Below are 18,279 nucleotides of genomic sequence, written 5' to 3'. Positions count from 1 at the left end.
TTAGGAACGTTTCCCCTCCTTTCATATAGCACATTGACTTTGCAATAGAATACCAGGAAACCTGGATTTTACTTTATTATGTCTGGCCAGAAAGGGGAAAAGGGTAGAACTCATAGTGGTCAGGGTGAAGTTTGTTTACAGCCACCCTGCAAGGCAGCATACACTGTATTCCCCAGCACATGATGATAAATGGCCACATACTTTCTGATGTTGCAGCCCAGTACATATGGCCAACTCCTTTGGCAGTAGGGGTATGCTCTTCTGAAGCCGGGATTGGTAGAATTTTGGCTTATCCGCTGATCAATTTCTTCTCTCAGTCACTCCTGGTGGTTTAGCTCCACGTAGTCCATCATATGGATAGTGAAGTCCAAACTTCAGCTGTACTCACCAGCACACCATCCTCTCTAGTTGGAAGGCATGCAGAAGTTTCTTACGGTCTGAACAGTACGGTCTGAACAGGTACTGCGCACCACCCAGGACTGATCTCTCACATCAGGCCGAAGGGTCTGGTCAAAGAGGACGTTAGGCATCCTCAAGCTGTGAGTCAAGATAGCCACTCACTGGGTATCAGAGACCGGATGGACAGTGATCCTGGCAGTCCAATTATTGGTGATCTGCTTCCCTTTTGGGTAGTCCCCACTGACTACCCAAAATGGCGCTGATAGCCTTTGCCCTTACTATGTCACAGGGGCTATCGGAGTCATTTTGAATACCGGTAGCCGACAGCCTGAGTGCAGGAGATCGCTCCAGGACCCCTGCTGGACCGCCAGGGACTTTTGACAAGTCTTGGGGGGGGGGTCAGGAGGGTGGGGGTTTATTCGTTAGTGATATGTTGTATTTGTGGGGGTTCGCCATATGTTTCGTGACCCCCCCACGAATACAACGAATATGGCATATACGTTGCGGATTGCCAGTACGTTGAAAAACGAATGCACACCCCTACTAAATAATCTCAATTTACCATTCATCTCATCTTCCCTCAAAATTTACATTCCCTCATGCACATTATGATCAATCAATCAAGGCCTTTTAGACATTCCCTCCTTAGTTAGTGCATCTTGACAAGACCCATGAACATTCTTTCTCAGAACCTGGACCATCTTTGTGGAATTCTCTCCCATTCATATTAGGTAACATCAATGACCCAAAATTATTTAAAAAGGCTCTGAAGACCCACTTATTGAAACAAGTGTTTGAAATGCAGACCATGTAGTCTTGACTCCTTTTCCAGCATTGATGAAGAGCCTCCTCAAGGCATCAACGCTTTATTATTTGCAGTTTTTTATTGTTGAATTATTTAGTCTATTGTATTTCAGTGCACAAATATTGATTTTCTTATGCATTTTACTTATATATCCTGCTCTGAACTGTGGAGGGGAGGGATATAAATCTTTTAAATAAATACTTTTTGGCATGGCCAGAGTTAGTTGGATAACTTATCTAGCTAACATCGCCACCCCCAACATGCCTCTGGAACATCCCTATGCTACCTGGCTAAAGTTTAAATGAATAATGAGTCTGTCATTTAGCCAGATAAGTGCCCAAAATATTCAAAAGTCAGCATTTACCTGGATAACTTGTGAGCTCCATTATCTATAGGTCCTTCAGTACTTAGGCAAGTGTCTAGCTTAACAGGAGACATTATGTCAGTCAAACTGGAGAGCAAAATATAATTGAAGGTCCCCTATCCAGTCTATCCAAGAGATCATTTGTCTTATTTTCAAAATAATCAGCTAATGCAATTAAATTGGGAATAAAATCAATTGCATCTGCCTTAGATACACGAGAACATAATAACTGGGAAACCACCTTAAAGCAATCATTTGATTGATGTCCCCCTTGCTCTAATTTTGGCAAAATAAAATTCCTTTTTTACTATCTGAATTTCTGCAATATACTTTATAAACTGAATTTTTGAACTCAATTTATCTTTCTCAGACCTAGATTGAAGGGTGAAGTGACTTACCCAAAGTCACAAGGAGTGTCGGCAGGATTTGAACGCTGGCTTCCTTGATTTGCAGCCCGCTGGGATACTCCTAGATTGGAACAGCTTGTGGTCTTTTTGAAAGGCAGTGCCAGATCTAAATGTATGAACTTAAAGTTTTGATAACACGCCAACAGATTAATAGATTCAAAGGTAGGGGGAACGGTGAAACCGAAGTTGAGAAAGTATTGGTAAACTGAGATATGATACATGTTAAGTATACAGGCATTGAGCAGTGTAAACCAATGCATCTGATCCTATCCATGTAAAATGGCTTTGTGCTTTTATATCTGTTTTCTTGAAATTAATAAACATATTTAACAGAAATTGTTAATGTTTCCTTTTTCACGGCACATCATCATGTCTATAAAGCACCAGCAGCAATGTATCCTAATCCACCTAATATATCCCCTTAACTTACAGCTCCAGGAACCTCTTCACCACCAACAGAGTAGTTTCACTGAAGAATAAATGTTCAGGATCAGTATAAGTGCTTCCCCATACTTAAGAATATATTTGCAGAGAAATTTTAGAAGGAAATTTGCAGCCCCAGCAATTACCTGTGGACGATCTAAAAAAACGTTTTTACGGAAAGCTTAAATAATCAGAGATACATCGGGAAACATGAAACAAATTATTTATCTATTTATGAATATTTGATATTCTGCTTTATCCCAAAGTTGTTCTCAAGGTGGTTTACAATAAATTTAAATGAACAGAAGCAATAAAAAGCTTACAGTCAAATCAGAATTTGCAATTAATGAAGCATTCGGATCCAGTATAGGAAATCCCATTTGTGAATAGTTTCAAGACCCATTGGTGTCCATGTTACGTATAGCACAGTCCATCGTAGAGAATTCAGAAAGTTTATTTATTTGTTTATTTATTTAACTGATTTATAATCCACACAATCCAAAATACTTGAAGATGTGGATCCTAGGGGAAGGCTTGGCTGAAAACCATGCTTTAGTTTTATTCCTGAACTTAAGATAACCTGGCTCCAGAGGCAAGGTTAGTGATACTTTGTTCCAAATTTTTGGTGCATAACACCTGAAAGCACTGAGTCTCGTGCAGGACAATCTGGCAACAGTCAGGGGAGAAGAGGAAAGAAGAGCCATTTTGGTAGACTGGAGTTCTTTTTATAGCCAGCCCCCTATTTGTGCTGTTTACCTCATCCAAGGGTGCTACAGGTTCCAGGGTTCAAGTCCGGTGTGAGGAAAGTTATCTTCCTGGGCCCCTTGGCATGGTCACTAACTCTTTCTTAAACAAACTCAGACTCCAGCTGGATGATGCCCACCAAGGGGCCGATGCAATATAAAGCACGGAAAGCAGGCGCTGAAAAGTCAGCACCCGCAAGGGGAGGCGCCATGTAATACTCAAATTAGGGTGTCGCGCTAGCAAGGAGGCACTAGGGTCGCTTGCGTGACCTTAGCACCTCCTTGCTAATGCGACCCTAAAGTATGTAATAACCGTAAAATCAAAAAGCCTAATATTTTTTAAAAACGCTATTCTGATGGCTCATAAATCATAAGTAAATTATCAGCTGCACTCTCCTCTGTAAGATCATAAGCTTGGCTAAAGAGAAAAGAATTAACTAGTTTTCTGAATCTAAGTAATAAGCTTTCCATCTTTACTTCAATAGGTAGCAAATTCCAGAGGGATGAACCTTGAATGCAAAAAAGACATTCTTGACATTCTTGACCTCCTTCTTATAACTTGTTGAAAATTATTCCTTGTTCTTCTAACAGTTCTTTGTTACACTGTAAAGCGATTGTTGCTGAATTATGTTTTATGTGAACCGATGAGATGTTCCCAATGTTCATCAGTATAGAAAAACTTCTAAATAAATAAATAAATAAATAAATAAATAAGTCTGATATGGCTAAAAGAAGAGACATCAAGTAGATATTGTGACGCAGATCTCATATGTCTGGTAGAGCTTTAAAATTGCGTCAAAGCATGAGGGAACAAGGCCATAAAAACCCTTAAAACCAACAGTATTCTCTTAAATTTTATCCGCCAAGAAATGGGTAACCAGTGACACTGTATCAAATAGGGGATATATACTGTCGCATTGGTGTTCCTGATATTACAAGCAGCAGAATTTTGTACATATTGGAGTTCCTGAAGGGTAGTCTGGGGCAAACTCAGGTAGAGATGATTACAATACTCCATCAAAAACAATACTAACGAATATACCACAGTTTTCAAATAATTTTCTGTCAGAAAAGGATGCAACCTGCATATCATGTGAAGCTTAAAAAACACACCACTGACAATCTGATTGGTTTTAGGTTATAATAATAACGTGGTATCCATGATCACCTCCAAATTTCAAACCTGATTGACAATTAGAATAGAAATTTCATCAGCCATGTTTTTTGGGAAGCTTTCAGATGGAAATCTCAGTTTTATACATATTTAAGGATAATCAATTGTTCAAAAGACAGATTTTAAGTGAGGTCAAGCATAAAGAGATCTTGTCAAAAGCATCCTTGACAGAATCTTTGCCAAATAAAACTGAATATCGTTAGCAAATATGTGGTAGTCAATATGAAGTCCAGCAAAAATCTTGCAAATAGGTATACTATAAACATCAAAAAGGGATGCTGACAAGGCATATCCTTGAAGAACTCTGGTTTTTAACTCAAACATAGAAGACTTAGAGTTTTGAATCACTATACTCTGTTCGTCTATTCAAAAAAGAAGTAAACCATTGATGAATGCTGCCAGCTATTCCAATATCTTTCATCCACTTCAGCAACAAATTGTGATCCACTGTATCAAATGCAGCAGTTAAATCCAAAATAATCTAAAAGAATTGGGTTATATAATCAAACCATCTGTGAAAAATGTCAAATAGTGAAAGTAATAAAATCTCGGTATTATTACCAGCTCTAAAACCATACTGATGCATATCTAATACAGAATTGTCATCCAAAATGGACTGGGATTGTTTCAATTCTGCCTTCTCCAATATATTAGCAATAAAAGGGAGATTTGAGATTGGCTGATAATTTTTCATATTAGCAGGATCAAGATTAGGTTGTTTTTTTTTAATGCCAGTCTTACTGAAGATAGCTATAGAGAATCAGGGACCTGACCTTCTCTAAAAGGAACGTTTAAAAAGTTCCTTACATATTCAGCCAAATCATTTTTTAGATACTTTAAAGATGCATTAGAGCACTTGTTCATCAGGCAAAAATTAGTTTTAAGATTGCCAGTGATTTCAGATTATTCTTTAATAATCACTTGGGCAAATGATTCCCATAAAACTGGACATTCTGGACCACTATCTACTACATTCTGCGAACCAATAAACTGGTTGTTGAGTCGCTTTACCTTTTCCGTAAAAAAAGTAACCAAAATCATCAGATCTAAAAACATTATTGCTCTCTTGGACAGATAAAGATTTTACAATATGGAAGAGATCTATGGGCCGGCTAGGGGCCGACTGAAGTTGAGGAGCAAAAATGTGTCATTTAATACTGTCAGCTTTGGATCTATATTCATTAAGCTTAGCCAGATATTTCTCACAGTCCGGAGAGTTTTGAGTTTTCCGGCAACGTCGTTCCAACTGTCTCAATTGCTGTTTTAAAGGAATCAATTCAGTACTGAACCAATGCGCTATATTTATTCAGTTATTGTTTATACTTCTGATAGGTGCGATTTGGTCAAAGGCAAAATGAAATGAGTTATGCAGCCTTTCAGGATCCTGGGATCCGGCCTTTGCACCAGACTGAATCAGTCTTCTCAAAAATATCTTTTCTCTCTACTCCAAAAATCCCAATTGATCAAGACTCCCAGGGATGAGGAAAAGATTCAACAGCTAAGCTACTCCTTCAACGCTCCAACCCACTGAAGACTGAGCACACTCATGGGTATATTGATATCTACACAAGGCTTCCCTCAAAAAGGGCAAGGGGAGGAATCCCAAATATCAAAAACTCCCTCCCATTGCTAGAAAAATTATTTGGGAGCAAATGTTAGTGACTGGCAAAGCCCCGTCACACCTTGTGAGGAGAGAAATTGAGAGAAGTTTCTAGGGGCCTGTTTATTGAAGCATTTGTAGACAAAGCAGAGAATTTTAAATTTTATCCTGCAAGTTAAGAATTAAATCCTGACCTGACTCCAGGATGAAAGAGGTAATCAGTGTTGCATGGTACACTGCTTCTTCCCTAGAAGCTTCAAGGATTTTTGTCAAATTCAGGCTATCAAGGGAATTCTGATTTATCCTTTCAAATGGGTTTATCTATTAGAAGACCCAGAAACATAGTATTTTTTTTATTATTATTCTTTAAGAGCCTCAGGTCTAATGTTGAGGCCATCTGAAAGGTATATCTCGAGTATTTCAAAAGGTGAAATCAACCTGTTGTTGTGCTGCGGATGGAAGGGAGCACCAGGGGACACTCCCCAGCGCGGGACAAGAGATATGTGCCCTTGCGGTGATACATCCCTGACCCTCGACCAAACCTGCACGCTTCCTTGAGACCACCAACGCAATGGTCCTCCGACCATTCCAAGCCCTTTCGGACTGCCGCTAGGGAGCGGCGGGAAGCAGCAGGCCGGACAGAGGACAAGACAGACAAAGACATCAGGCATGGCAAGGCAAACAAAGACATCAGAGGTGGCAAGACAGACGAATACTCAGGACGTTGCAGGACAGACGAAAATTCAAGGCATGGCAAGGTACGGACAGGCAAGGCAGGGCAAGACAGGCATGGCAAACAGGCATGGCAAGGCAAGACTAAAACCAATGGTTAAAAGTCCAGAACCTCCAGGCAAACAATGTCCATTCTGGCGCCCTACTCAGCCCAGCTGGGCTGAGTCGCGGACCACACGAGAAGGCATCAGAGCCACGGAACTCCAAGGACAGGAATGGGCAGGCGTCCAGATCCCTCGGGCCCCCTACACAGTCTAGCCGGACTGGTCGCGGACCACACTGAAGGATAGAACCTGTCCAGGGAAGGAAGACATCAGGCAAGAACATCAAGGCAAGGCAGACATCAGGCTTATGGACATCAAGACAGACTCAGGAACAAGGCAGGTCAGACAGGAGGTGAGAAGACTCCATGGTACCGTCGAATGGAATAACCCACCAGCGCCCTACACAGTCCAGCTGGACTGGTCATGGACCACTGGGCCACTACGTGTCCTATTCAACCCAGCCGGGCTGGTCGCAGACCACGAGGGATGGGTCAGCAGAGCTGAAGACATCAGGAAACAGACGGGCATCAGGACATGGAAACAGATGGGCATCAGGAACAGGTGGACAACTGGACATCATGGAAAATCAAGGACATCTTGGAACATTGAAGACATCAAAGCAGAGACTGGAACATGGAACAACGACGAAGACACGGGATCCCACACGGAACAGAGTGCCTAGGAGGAGAAGCAGACGTGGAGTCCTAAGGAGGACTTACTTCTTGCAAAGGCGAAGAAGGAATGACCTGAAAAGCCTTTTGTAGGCTGAAGTAGGAAACACCCCTGGAGGAGTCAGAAAGGGAGCACACCTGCACTGGCCCTTTAAGAAGGCAGAGAGGCGTGGCCTCTCCCCTTAGGAAGGGGCAGGACCATGGAGTGCATCGTCCCTGCCGCTGAAGCAGGACTGGAGCAGAAACTAGGCCTCGAGGTGAGCACAACTTCTGACCGTAGAGAAGGAACTACCAGCGGCTCCAGTTGCCAGGCGAGACCGGGGATGGTAGGCCCCCATCCCCGTGGGAGACAAGGTAGATGTTGGTGGCCTCCGGGCTCATAGGGGTATTGTTGGTGGCCTCCTGCCGCATAGGGGCGTACCCAGACGGCTCCCTGCCGTTGGGTAGAACAGCGGCCTCCGGACCGGATACGGTGCCGTAGCGCGGCTCCAGCCACGTAGTAATGGTACCGGCGGCCTCTGGGCCGTGCCGGGAACAGAAGCACTGCTCCAGCCGCGTGTAAGGATCTTCGGCGTCCTCCGGGCCACTTAAGACACAGTAGCGAGGCGCCATTTTGTGAGGGAGATCCCCGACGCGGCTCCTGCCGCACCGGCATGACAACAGGCTCCTGCTGCTGCAGGGAACCTCAGCACAGCTCCTGCCGTGCCGGTAGGATGACGACAGGGGTCGGGCCGGCTGGCCTGAGAAAAGGCTGCTCGCGGCCCTGCCACGAGCAGGATCGCAACACCTGTTCCTTGGAAAATTCTTTAACAAGGCTATGTTAGTATTCCCCATGAGCTCCAGCTTCCCTTTACATAAACTTACAGTGGAACGTCATTCTTCTAATACTCCATTCTGTTCCTAGAACTTATTATCCCCTTTCACAGAAAATTTACACAACTGGGAAAAGCAACTTGAAGGGTTGCCTCCATTCTGGTTATGAGATTCCATAGCTGCAAATTTGTTGCTTCATGGGGAGGGATGGAAGCAAGTCTTGTCTCTCCAGGAGTGATTTAAAGAAAAGGCACGAGCTTCAGAGTTCCAACCCATAAGACTGCCATCTATATTGACTCTCTGCTGTAGCTTCCCAGATAGCCCAAACTCTGTCACCTCTGGCTGTTCTAGTGTTTGGCCCTGCTGCCAGTACCTGCTCTTTTCATTTTTAAACGGCCTAAAAAAATACAAAGACTAGGGGATACTTCTTGAAGTTCTTAGATAGCACATTTAAAACAAATCATAGAAAATTCTTTTTCACTCAACATACAATTAAGCTCTGGAATTCATTGCTGGAAGATGTGGTTAAGACAGTTAGCATAGCTGGGTTTAAAAATGTTTTCAACAAGTTCCTAGAGGAGAAGTCCGTAAATTGTTACTAACCAAGTAGACTTGGGCAATAGCCACTACTTATTACTGCGCATTAGTAGCATGGGATCTATTTTCTGTTTTGGATTGTGCCAGGTATTTGTAACCTGGAATGGCCACTGTTAGAAACAAGATACTGGGCTTGATGGATCCTTGGTCTAACCCAGTATTTCAATTTGTGTACTCTTAGGGGTCAATTTTAAAAGCATTGTTGTGCAAAAAAGCCAATATATACAAGTATGTGGGCCATGTGTTAGCAACACAGATTTTTAAAGCTGCAAATTATGCGTGTATATGCATGTGCATGAGCAAAAAATAAGAGAGCTGAAAAGAGGCAGGGCATGGGCATTCCAGGGCGGAGCCAACAGTTACGCACGTAACTCCATATTTTAAAACCGGAGGCTGCAGCACGCAGTGGCTTGTTAGCTGCGCATATTTACTGCTGCTCCTGATGTGGAGCAAGTCTGCAGAAATTGCGTTTTAAAGCTTACACAACAAGGTGAGGGATCAGAATCAACTGGGGTGCTTGCAGAATGAAGAGCCAGAGGGATCTGGTTGACCTCAAAATTGACTGGGGAAGTTGGTGGATTAATTGGAAACATTTGAGAATGTTCCTCCGCTTACATATATGCATTACAGCTGACAAAGTCCTATGGAAAATATGCGAAGTACGTTTGCTGAGTGACAGCTTAAAATTAGGAGCATACTTACGCGCGAAAGCTGATTTTAAATCCTATGAGCACAAGTTTGTGCATGATTTAAAATTCCAGCATATCTCTGCTTGCACATCCATACGTGCATGTATGAGCACACGCATGCTGATTTTAAAATTAGCCTATGTTCTTATATTTAGTAAACTAAGGGGCTGTTTGGGTGAACTGAGCACAATTTAGTCTTTTGCAAGATATACCATATCTAAAACCTGTGAAAATTCCAAACTCTATACTGAAAAACACCATCTACAGCCAAAGATTCATCCATCTCACATGCTTCTGAAATGGCTAAACATAAAGCTTCAAGGTCTGTGTTATCACATGAATAAAATCTTTTATCATTATAGTTTATACTAGCCTAGATCACCCTTAAGGAAAATCTACCAAGAAAATGATCTTTACTAAGGAACAGGTTCTGTAGAAATGACTAACATGAGATCTGGCACATGCAGATCAGATATGAAGATTAAGTCCAGGGTGTAGCCTCCCTCATGGGTTAGTCCTGTTACCAACTGTCGGTAACCTAATAAAAACCCTACAACAACATCAAGAATAAGGCCAGTTTCATCAGACTGTTGAATCCTGCACCTTATATGATGGCTTACAATAAAAAACTATATTCAAATTGCTGTTTGTTTTAGATTTTATATTTGTGATTCCATGTTTCATTAGGGATAGTTCCTTCAGCAACAGGTTCTCTAGGGCATACGCCCTTGCATTTGGCTGAAAATATTGTGCTGTCAGCCCAGGTGTTCATCTATCAATATAACATGCTACTTCAGACTCTTATCACTCGTTTAGCAGATGGGTTGAATTTCAGAATAACCCTTCTGGGGCCTTACATATGTACTATGTAATCATTATCTTTGGTTTAATTTAGCTAACATATTTCAGAAAGTTGAAAGAGAGTATGATGTTTTCTTGCCAAAAATAAAATTAGTTCAAAGAAAACCATTAAATAAACTGGATAGAGATGGCACCTCTGTAAGGATCACACATTTTTCTCTCTTTCTTTTAGCATTTATATAGAGCTCTGCAAAAAATGTATATACAACTAGAGGTCCCAAGGAACTTGCAGGAGCAAATCAACATGGGAGTAAGCAAACAGGTCTGCAGGAATGGTCAGACATGGGACCTCTTTCTGTGTATTTATGGGAGGGATTTTATTGGTTTAATCCCCAAATTGCTATCTGATTTAGGGCCTCATTTTTAAGTTTCTTCTCTTATTCTGTGTCTGTCACGGAAAAAAAAACTTAGTGAATCGGGCCCTTAAGTCTTTAAAACATGGTTGTATCAGCCAAAGAGAAAGTTGCTACTTAGAAACGCAGAGGAAATAAATCTTGATAGAAGCACTTATAATCACTGGAAGATGCTTTATCACCAAGTCCAGCAACCCTGTTGACATAACCCAGCATTGTGTACCTGCAGTTGGATTTCTTTTTCCCTGCATGCATTATTTTGCACTTGTTCACATTAAATTGCATTTGACATTTAGATGTCTTCTCTCCTAGTTTCACAAGGTCCTTAAGCAGGTCCTCACAATCCACGGCTGTTTTAATGACTCGAAACAATTTTCTATCAACTGCAAATTTGGTCACCTCACTTAAGAACATAAGAAAATGCCATACTGGGTCAGACCAAGGGTCCATCAAGCCCAGCATCCTGTTTCCAACAGTGGTCAATCCAGGCCATAAGAACCTGGCAAGTACCCAAAAACTAAGTCTATTCCATGTTACCATTGCTAATGGCAGTGGCTATTCTCTGTGAACTTAATAGCAGGTGTTCCTTTCCCCAGATTGTTTATGTATATGCTAAATAGCAAGGATCCCAATACAGACCCTGAGGTACTCTACTAATGGTCTTTCTCCATTTGGAAAACTGATCATTTAGTCCTACCCTCTGTTTCCTGGCTTTTATCTAGTTACCATTCCATAATAGGACACCTCTTCCAATCCCATGGCCTCCCGATTTCTTGAGGAGTCTCTCATAAGGCATTTTGTCAAATGCTTTCTGAAAATCCAGATACACTATATCAACCAGCACACTTTTATCCGCATATTTATTTATACCTTCAAAAAATTTAGTAAATTAGTAAGGCAAACCATGTCTCTCTATATGGTCAGATTCACCAATCTATAGTTTCCTGGATCATCCCAGAGCCCTTTTTAAAAATTGACATCACATTGGCCAACCTCCAGTCTTCTGGTACAGTGGCTGTTTTAAATAATAGGTTGCAAATCAACAGAAGCCGGTCGGCAAGTTCATGTTTTAGTTCCTTCAGAACTCTGTGGTAAATACCATTCCATCCCAATGATTTTTTATTCTTTATTAGAGATGTGAATCGTGTGCCAGATCATCTTAACGATCAGATTCGGCTGGGGGGGGGGGGAATCTGATCGTTAAGATATGTGAATTGGAATCGTTTCCGATTCCAATTCACATCGCTAATTTTTTTTTTAGGGAGGCCCATGCCGCTAAAAAAAAAACCCCACCCGACCCTTTAAATCGACCCCCCCAAAACCTTTTAAAATTACCTGGTGGTCCAGGGGGGCCTCGGGGAGAGATTTCCCGTTCCCAGGCATCAGCTGTTCTAAAAAAAAAAATGGCGCCAATGCCCCTTTGCCCTTACCATGTGACAGGGTATCCGTGCCATTGGGACTGAGAAGACCACAGATCCAATAAAACCTGTTACAACACAGTAGATAATCTAAATGGGTATCTGAGGCAGTAGGAGATAAAATGACTTACCCACAGTCAAAAAGGTGTTTCAGTGGGAGAAGCAAAACTGGAATTTTTTTGTTCCTAGGCTATTACTTCCAGGAGACTAAGGGGGTTATTTTCTAAAAGTTTATCACGTGCATTAGGGCCTTATCACACACGATAAACCCCTATCGCACGCGAAAAGGGCCTTTTCCCGTGCAATAGAATGTAAATGACCAGGAGGGGAGGAGTCGGGGCAGGGAGGGGGAGGAGTCAGCCACGGCACCGCTGCCAGCGATAATGTGAGGAACATTCTCGTCGGTAGTAGCACAGCAAATAGCACCACCTTTTCAGTGGCGCTATTTGTGTGAAAGACTGCAGCCGGCCGTGCCGCAGTGCGAACAGCTGAGGCCTTTCGCAGGCCTGTCCCCCTTTCGCCCCCATCCCCTTTTTCGTGGGATTCATCATTCCGCGAGGAATGATGAATCCTGCCCTAAATGATGATGCAGATTTTTGTAGGGCTGTGCTGTCATTGTAAAACATGAAAACACCAACAATGTTTTCTGTTTCATTTTGGTTTTTTTCCCTTCCAAAATGATACAAAAAAATAACAAAATTTAGTTTTGTGTTCCGTTGTCTTAGTGTGTGATAAAATTGAATGAACAAAATAAGAAAATGAAATGATAGAAATGTCATAAACCCAAAACAGTAACTCATCATACATCAACATTTTTCTACATGCACACCCTTTGTTTTTCGGTACTTGACTAAAAAAAAGCTGCTGAACCCTTCTCAAACCACTAGGTCTGTTCCTTTACAAATATTTTGTGTTTCAAATATTCGGCGCTGCTAGTTGACCCTTCCTTAGGCAGTGACATTGAAAATGGGACATTAGTAGCCCCAAAAGGTTGCACATTTGTTATTCTAATACATTTTAATCTCTATTCAAGTATTTGGTTGTTTTTCCTCTTAAGAAATGTTATTTTTCAGTGAGTTAACATGCTACCCCTTTCATGCCTTCAGGGGAATTGTGAGATGATGACCGTAAAGCTTTAGCTTTTAGCTTTTCTGGACTGCTCGAGGTAGCAGCTTTGCTGATGCCGACTCATCTGTTTTTTTGTTTTTTTTGTTCTGCTTCAGGAGCGGTTCAGCTTTGGCTCAGCTTTATGGAACTTCTGCTACTTTGGAACATCATCATTTTAATCATGCTGTCATGATCCTTCAGAGCGAGGTAAAAAAGTAGTCTGTTTCAAAATCTAATTTTTCTTTTTTGTTATGGATTGGGCAAAAAAGTACCAAAAAAAAACCCCCTGCAGGTTTGCTTGTACCATTTCGAAATAGGACATCTTGAGGTAAGGGGTAATTTTATAGCAGCCAACATAAATGTGCAGGCTGTTGTAGCCTTAGGTTACACTGCTTTTCAAACTGAAAATGACACCTGCTACACCGTGTGGGAAATGTTTGGGGGGGAATTGACACGCATACTTTTTAAGATTTTAAAGTATGTGCATAATTGCAAGTTCTGCCCATACTCTTCGCCACCCTGGAAAGCCTCTCCTTATAGAAGGGAAAAACTATTCTAGAAAAAAATCTGCAAGCAAAGGGGTAGATCTTTAAAAAATACGCGATCGCGTACTTTTGTTCGCGCACCAGGCGCGAACAAAAGTACGCTGGATTTTATAAGATACGCGCGTAGCCGCGCGTATCTTATAAAATCCGGGGTCGGCGCGCGCAAGGGGGTGCACATTTGTGCAACCTGCGCGCGCCGAGCCCAGCGCGAGCTGCCTGTTCCCTCCGAGGCCGCTCCAATTTCGGAGTGGCCTCGGAGGCCGCTCCAATTTCGGAGCGGCCTCGGAGGCCGCTCCGAAAGCAGATGTAACTTTGCACGCATCGGCCGGCAGCCCCGCTCCGTCCTCCGGTCCCGGGAGCTGGTTCAGAGGCCTCGACCACGCCCCTGGGCCGGCGCCACACCCCCAGGCCCGCCCCCGAAACGCCGCGGCACGCCCCCGAAACGCCGCATCGTTTCGGGGACGCCCGGACATGCCCCCTCCCGCCCCTTTTCGAAAGCCCCGGGACTTACGCGCGCCGGCGGCCTATGCAAAATAGGCCGCCGGCGCGCGGGCCTTTTAAAATCCGCCCCAAAGGTTTCTCCAAAAGAACACCACAGAGCATTTCTCCAATCCTTAAATTTAGCTCTTTCAGATAAAAGCACCCCAGCTCTGATTTGACCAGTCTTTGCTTGCACAATGTTTTTTCTTCCAGAAGTTATAATAAATTAAAGCCCTAGGCATAAGACATTATTTCAAAATGACCCTAACTGATTTCCAGACTTCCTATAATTTTTGCTTTACTCTGTTGTTGCCACAGTCCTTAAATCTAGCCTTAACCTTTCCCTTTTATTATGTACCACAGACTTACAAAAATAAAGTATTTATTCTTTTCTGTAAGGAGCATTTTAATATAGCTATCCAATGAAATTGCAGATGCTATCTATGTATAATAATCATGAAATACTCTGTGAGAAAATTGACAGTCATCATGTTCCCTGATTAGCTACCATCAGGATAATTTAGAAGGAAAAAGTAATCTATCCAGTCTTGTGAAACACCAGGAAAGATCACTAGAGGGTTAGCATAATATTGAGAGAGGGGGATAAGATTAAGCAGAACCAGCTGGGAAAATACAGTACTGCATTTCTTAACTAATGGTTAGATTCAGCAACCCAGTACCGGTAGCTCAAGCCGAGCCATTACCTCCAATCTGTTGCAGCAGTTTAAGCCCTAACAAACTGTGCAGTTAGGATGAATCGGAGAGAGTGAATATGAGGCCATCTTTGCCCTCTTTTCATCTTAAACATAGAAACATGGAAGAAACATGACAGCAGAAAATGGCCACCCTGCCTATCTAGTCTGCCCATCCTATGTTCTTGTCTTGCTACACTATTTTTCTGTGTAGTCTGGGGTCTCTGTTTTATGGGATTCAGTATTCTCTGAAATTCTTCTTACAGTCTTTGAATGGCAGTCATTAACAACTTGACCCTATTCTCTGCTTATGAGAAAACCCTTGATAAATAAAAACTTTAGGGGTTTTCCTCTGACTCTGTCCTCGAGTGAATGACTTCGATCAATCTCTAGTTTTTGTATATTGTAGCCTTAGGTCATCACTGGCTAGGTCCCAAGAGCATAACATGCACATGTTGTAATAATACAATTGTAGACCACCATGAATTTTCGTAACTGAAAGAGGGTTTTTAAGAATCTTTTTCCCACTATTATATTTAAAAATAAACTACATTTCCATTGTAATTTTTAGGCTGCCTAAACCATTTAAGACATATAACCAGAAGTTACAATTGTTTGTAAAGAAAAAGAGGAGATGAGGATTAAAAAAAAGAACCTTTTGACAATTTCAGTGTTTTATTTTGGGTGGGGTTAGGGAAAAAGGAAAATGTTGAAGCCAAGAATATTTGGTGCATAGCAGACATTGATCCATCCCAGGTAAAATCTCTTGACTATTTACAAAGGTGTGTAATTACTACAAGACCTACAACCTATATACTCAACTGGGTTTTACACAAGTAAATGCACTTTACTCGAGTAAGTGAGCTTTTGAAAATTGCTACAATATCTGCCATTGAATTGTCCATAGGATATACTCGAGTAAGTGTTCTTTACATGCACTGGCTTCCAATTCCCTCTCGCATCGTATACAAAACCCTAACATTGACCCACAAAGCTATACACACACACAATTCAAACTGGCTCGTCGAACCATTCTGCCCCTTACAATCTAACAAATCCACCAGAGCCTCCAGCAATGGAACCCTCCATGTACCCTCACTAAAAAAAGCACACCTTACCTCCACAAGGGAACGAGCCCTATCTATTGCTGGACCTACTCTCTGGAATTCTCTACCCCCCAATCTCAGGCTCAAGACTTGCACCTCTAAATTCAGAGCCAATCTAAAAACCTGGCTATTCAAACATGCCTACCAAGAATAACATCTCCCCATTCACCTCCATGCAAACATATCTGAACCCTCTCTTGCAAACTCACCCTGAACCTTTGTACAAAGTTCCTTTTGTTTTACAAATATTATGCTTAATATGAACTTTTGTGGCGCTCATTTTTCTGAGTAGCCTGATTCCTATGTACTTCCTAATCTACGCTCTCACAGTTCCTATCTCTCCATCCCCACCACCCTGTTTTATGTAATTTCCAATCTTTATGTTTTTGATGTAAACCGATATGATGTCCCTACTAATATCGGTATAGAAATTCAAATAAATAATAATAATAATAATAATAATAAATGGCTTTTGAAAATTGCTACGATAGTATGTTACATTTACACATGTAACGCCTTTGAAAATTACCTCCATTCTTTTTTGTTTGAATATAGGGTCCAGTTTTATTTTGGCCATGAAAGTACAATAAAATAGGAAACATCTCTAAATTTGGGAAGCAGCCTTCCAGTGCACTAGACGGCACCAAGTTTGAAAACGACTCTGTAATAAGATACCGGTGTCAGATTCTGTGTGCCAAATGCACCATTGTAAAGCAGTGTTTGGATGCTATGTTATACCACAGGGTGGCTATGGTGATGAAATAGTATTTTCACCATGGCAAAAACACAAAAAAAAAAATATGTTGGCCTCAGTTTACTTAAAGCTTCTCTAAAAAGAAACCATGAGCTACCTTGCCAAAATGGGTTAGATCAAAAAGATTACTGGGGCATTTACTGGTTGGCCATGCTGTACAACTTGCAAAACACAGACCACCTTATATTACTATAAATATGTGAACACAATCTTCATATTCTCCCAAAGTTACATGAGTGAAGTTTGCTTGGAAAATTATAGAATTGGGGGGTTTTGTGACTGCAGAGCTTAGGCCAGTTATTCAATATACATTTGAGGCTCATTTTAGCACTGACTCTCTCTGCACAGTATATAAACTGGTCAAGCAAGCACAGAGCACCATTTACATCCAGTGGAACAGCAGTTAGCGTTTTCCAAGTACTGTGTAGCTGAAGACAAGCCAAGCCTTCAACCTGTGAGGTTTAGATTAACATGTAATGCAGGCCAGGCCAGAAGAAAATAAACTAGTGAATGAACACACTTATTTTCTAAGAGGATAACTTTCAAACAAGTCCACACAGTGGCACATAGGCGCATATATAGCTGTGTATTGATCTACAATAGTATTTTATAACCCGTGCATATTATAAAATACGTGCATCTCTACCCCACAACTTACACACATATGTGTGCTTACTTGAAAGTATTTCAATACATTGAAAGCATGTACTTTTCCTACCTATTTTAAAAATATGGGCACATATATTTTACGTACAAAATTAAAGTAGAACTTACTCATGTAAAACTCAGTTTACACCTGCAAGTCAGTATATTTTAAAATATGCGCATGTAGTTGGAATTACAGTTTACCGAAGACTCCCCTAGTTCGCCCAGGCCATCTCCAGGTCATCAAGTCCTCCTGGCTCTTCAGCCTGACCTCTCATCCAGGCAGTAAGAGACAATAAACAAGTCTGAAAGCAGGTATTCAAGATAATTAGTAGGTGTAAAATTATATAGGTTAGTTGCCAAATGTGCGTGTATCTTTTAAAATAGCAACTTTTACATAAGAACATAAGAAATTGCCATGCTGGGTCAGACCAAGGGTCCATCAAGCCCAGCATCCTGTTTCCAACAGAGGCCAAAACCAGGCCACAAGAACCTGGCAATTACCCAAACACCAAGAAGATCCCATGCTACTGATGCAATTAATAGCAGTGGCTATTCCCTAAGTAAACTTGATTAGTAGCAGTTAATGGACTTCTCCTCCAAGAATTTATCCAAACCTTTTTTGAACCCAGCTACACTAACTGCACTATCCACATCCTCTGGCAACAAATTCCAGAGCTTAATTGTGCGTTGAGTGAAAAATAATTTTCTCTAATTAGTCTAAAATGTGCTTCTTGCTAACTTCATGGAATGCTCCCTAGTCCTTCTATTATCCGAAAGTGTAAATAACTGATTCACATCTACTCATTCAAGACCTCTCATGATCTTAAAGACCTACATGTAACTATTGGCCTCAC

At 41.6% G+C, this 18,279-nt stretch overlaps 1 protein-coding gene across 1 annotated transcript in view; it reads left to right on the top strand.

Moving 5' to 3' along the window:
- PDE11A (phosphodiesterase 11A) overlaps positions 1-18,279 on the top strand; it is an 815,296-nt gene that overhangs the window by 703,103 nt on the left and 93,914 nt on the right. The window contains exon 14 of the mRNA XM_029605882.1: positions 13,317-13,407. Coding sequence (XP_029461742.1) covers positions 13,317-13,407 — 91 coding nt within the window. The remainder of the gene's footprint in view (positions 1-13,316; positions 13,408-18,279) is intronic.

This window comes from Rhinatrema bivittatum, chromosome 6, assembly GCF_901001135.1.
Source record: "Rhinatrema bivittatum chromosome 6, aRhiBiv1.1, whole genome shotgun sequence".
NCBI lineage: Eukaryota > Metazoa > Chordata > Amphibia > Gymnophiona > Rhinatrematidae > Rhinatrema > Rhinatrema bivittatum.
The sequence above is the reverse complement of the archived record's forward strand: the minus strand, read 5'-3'. Positions and strand labels throughout refer to the sequence as shown.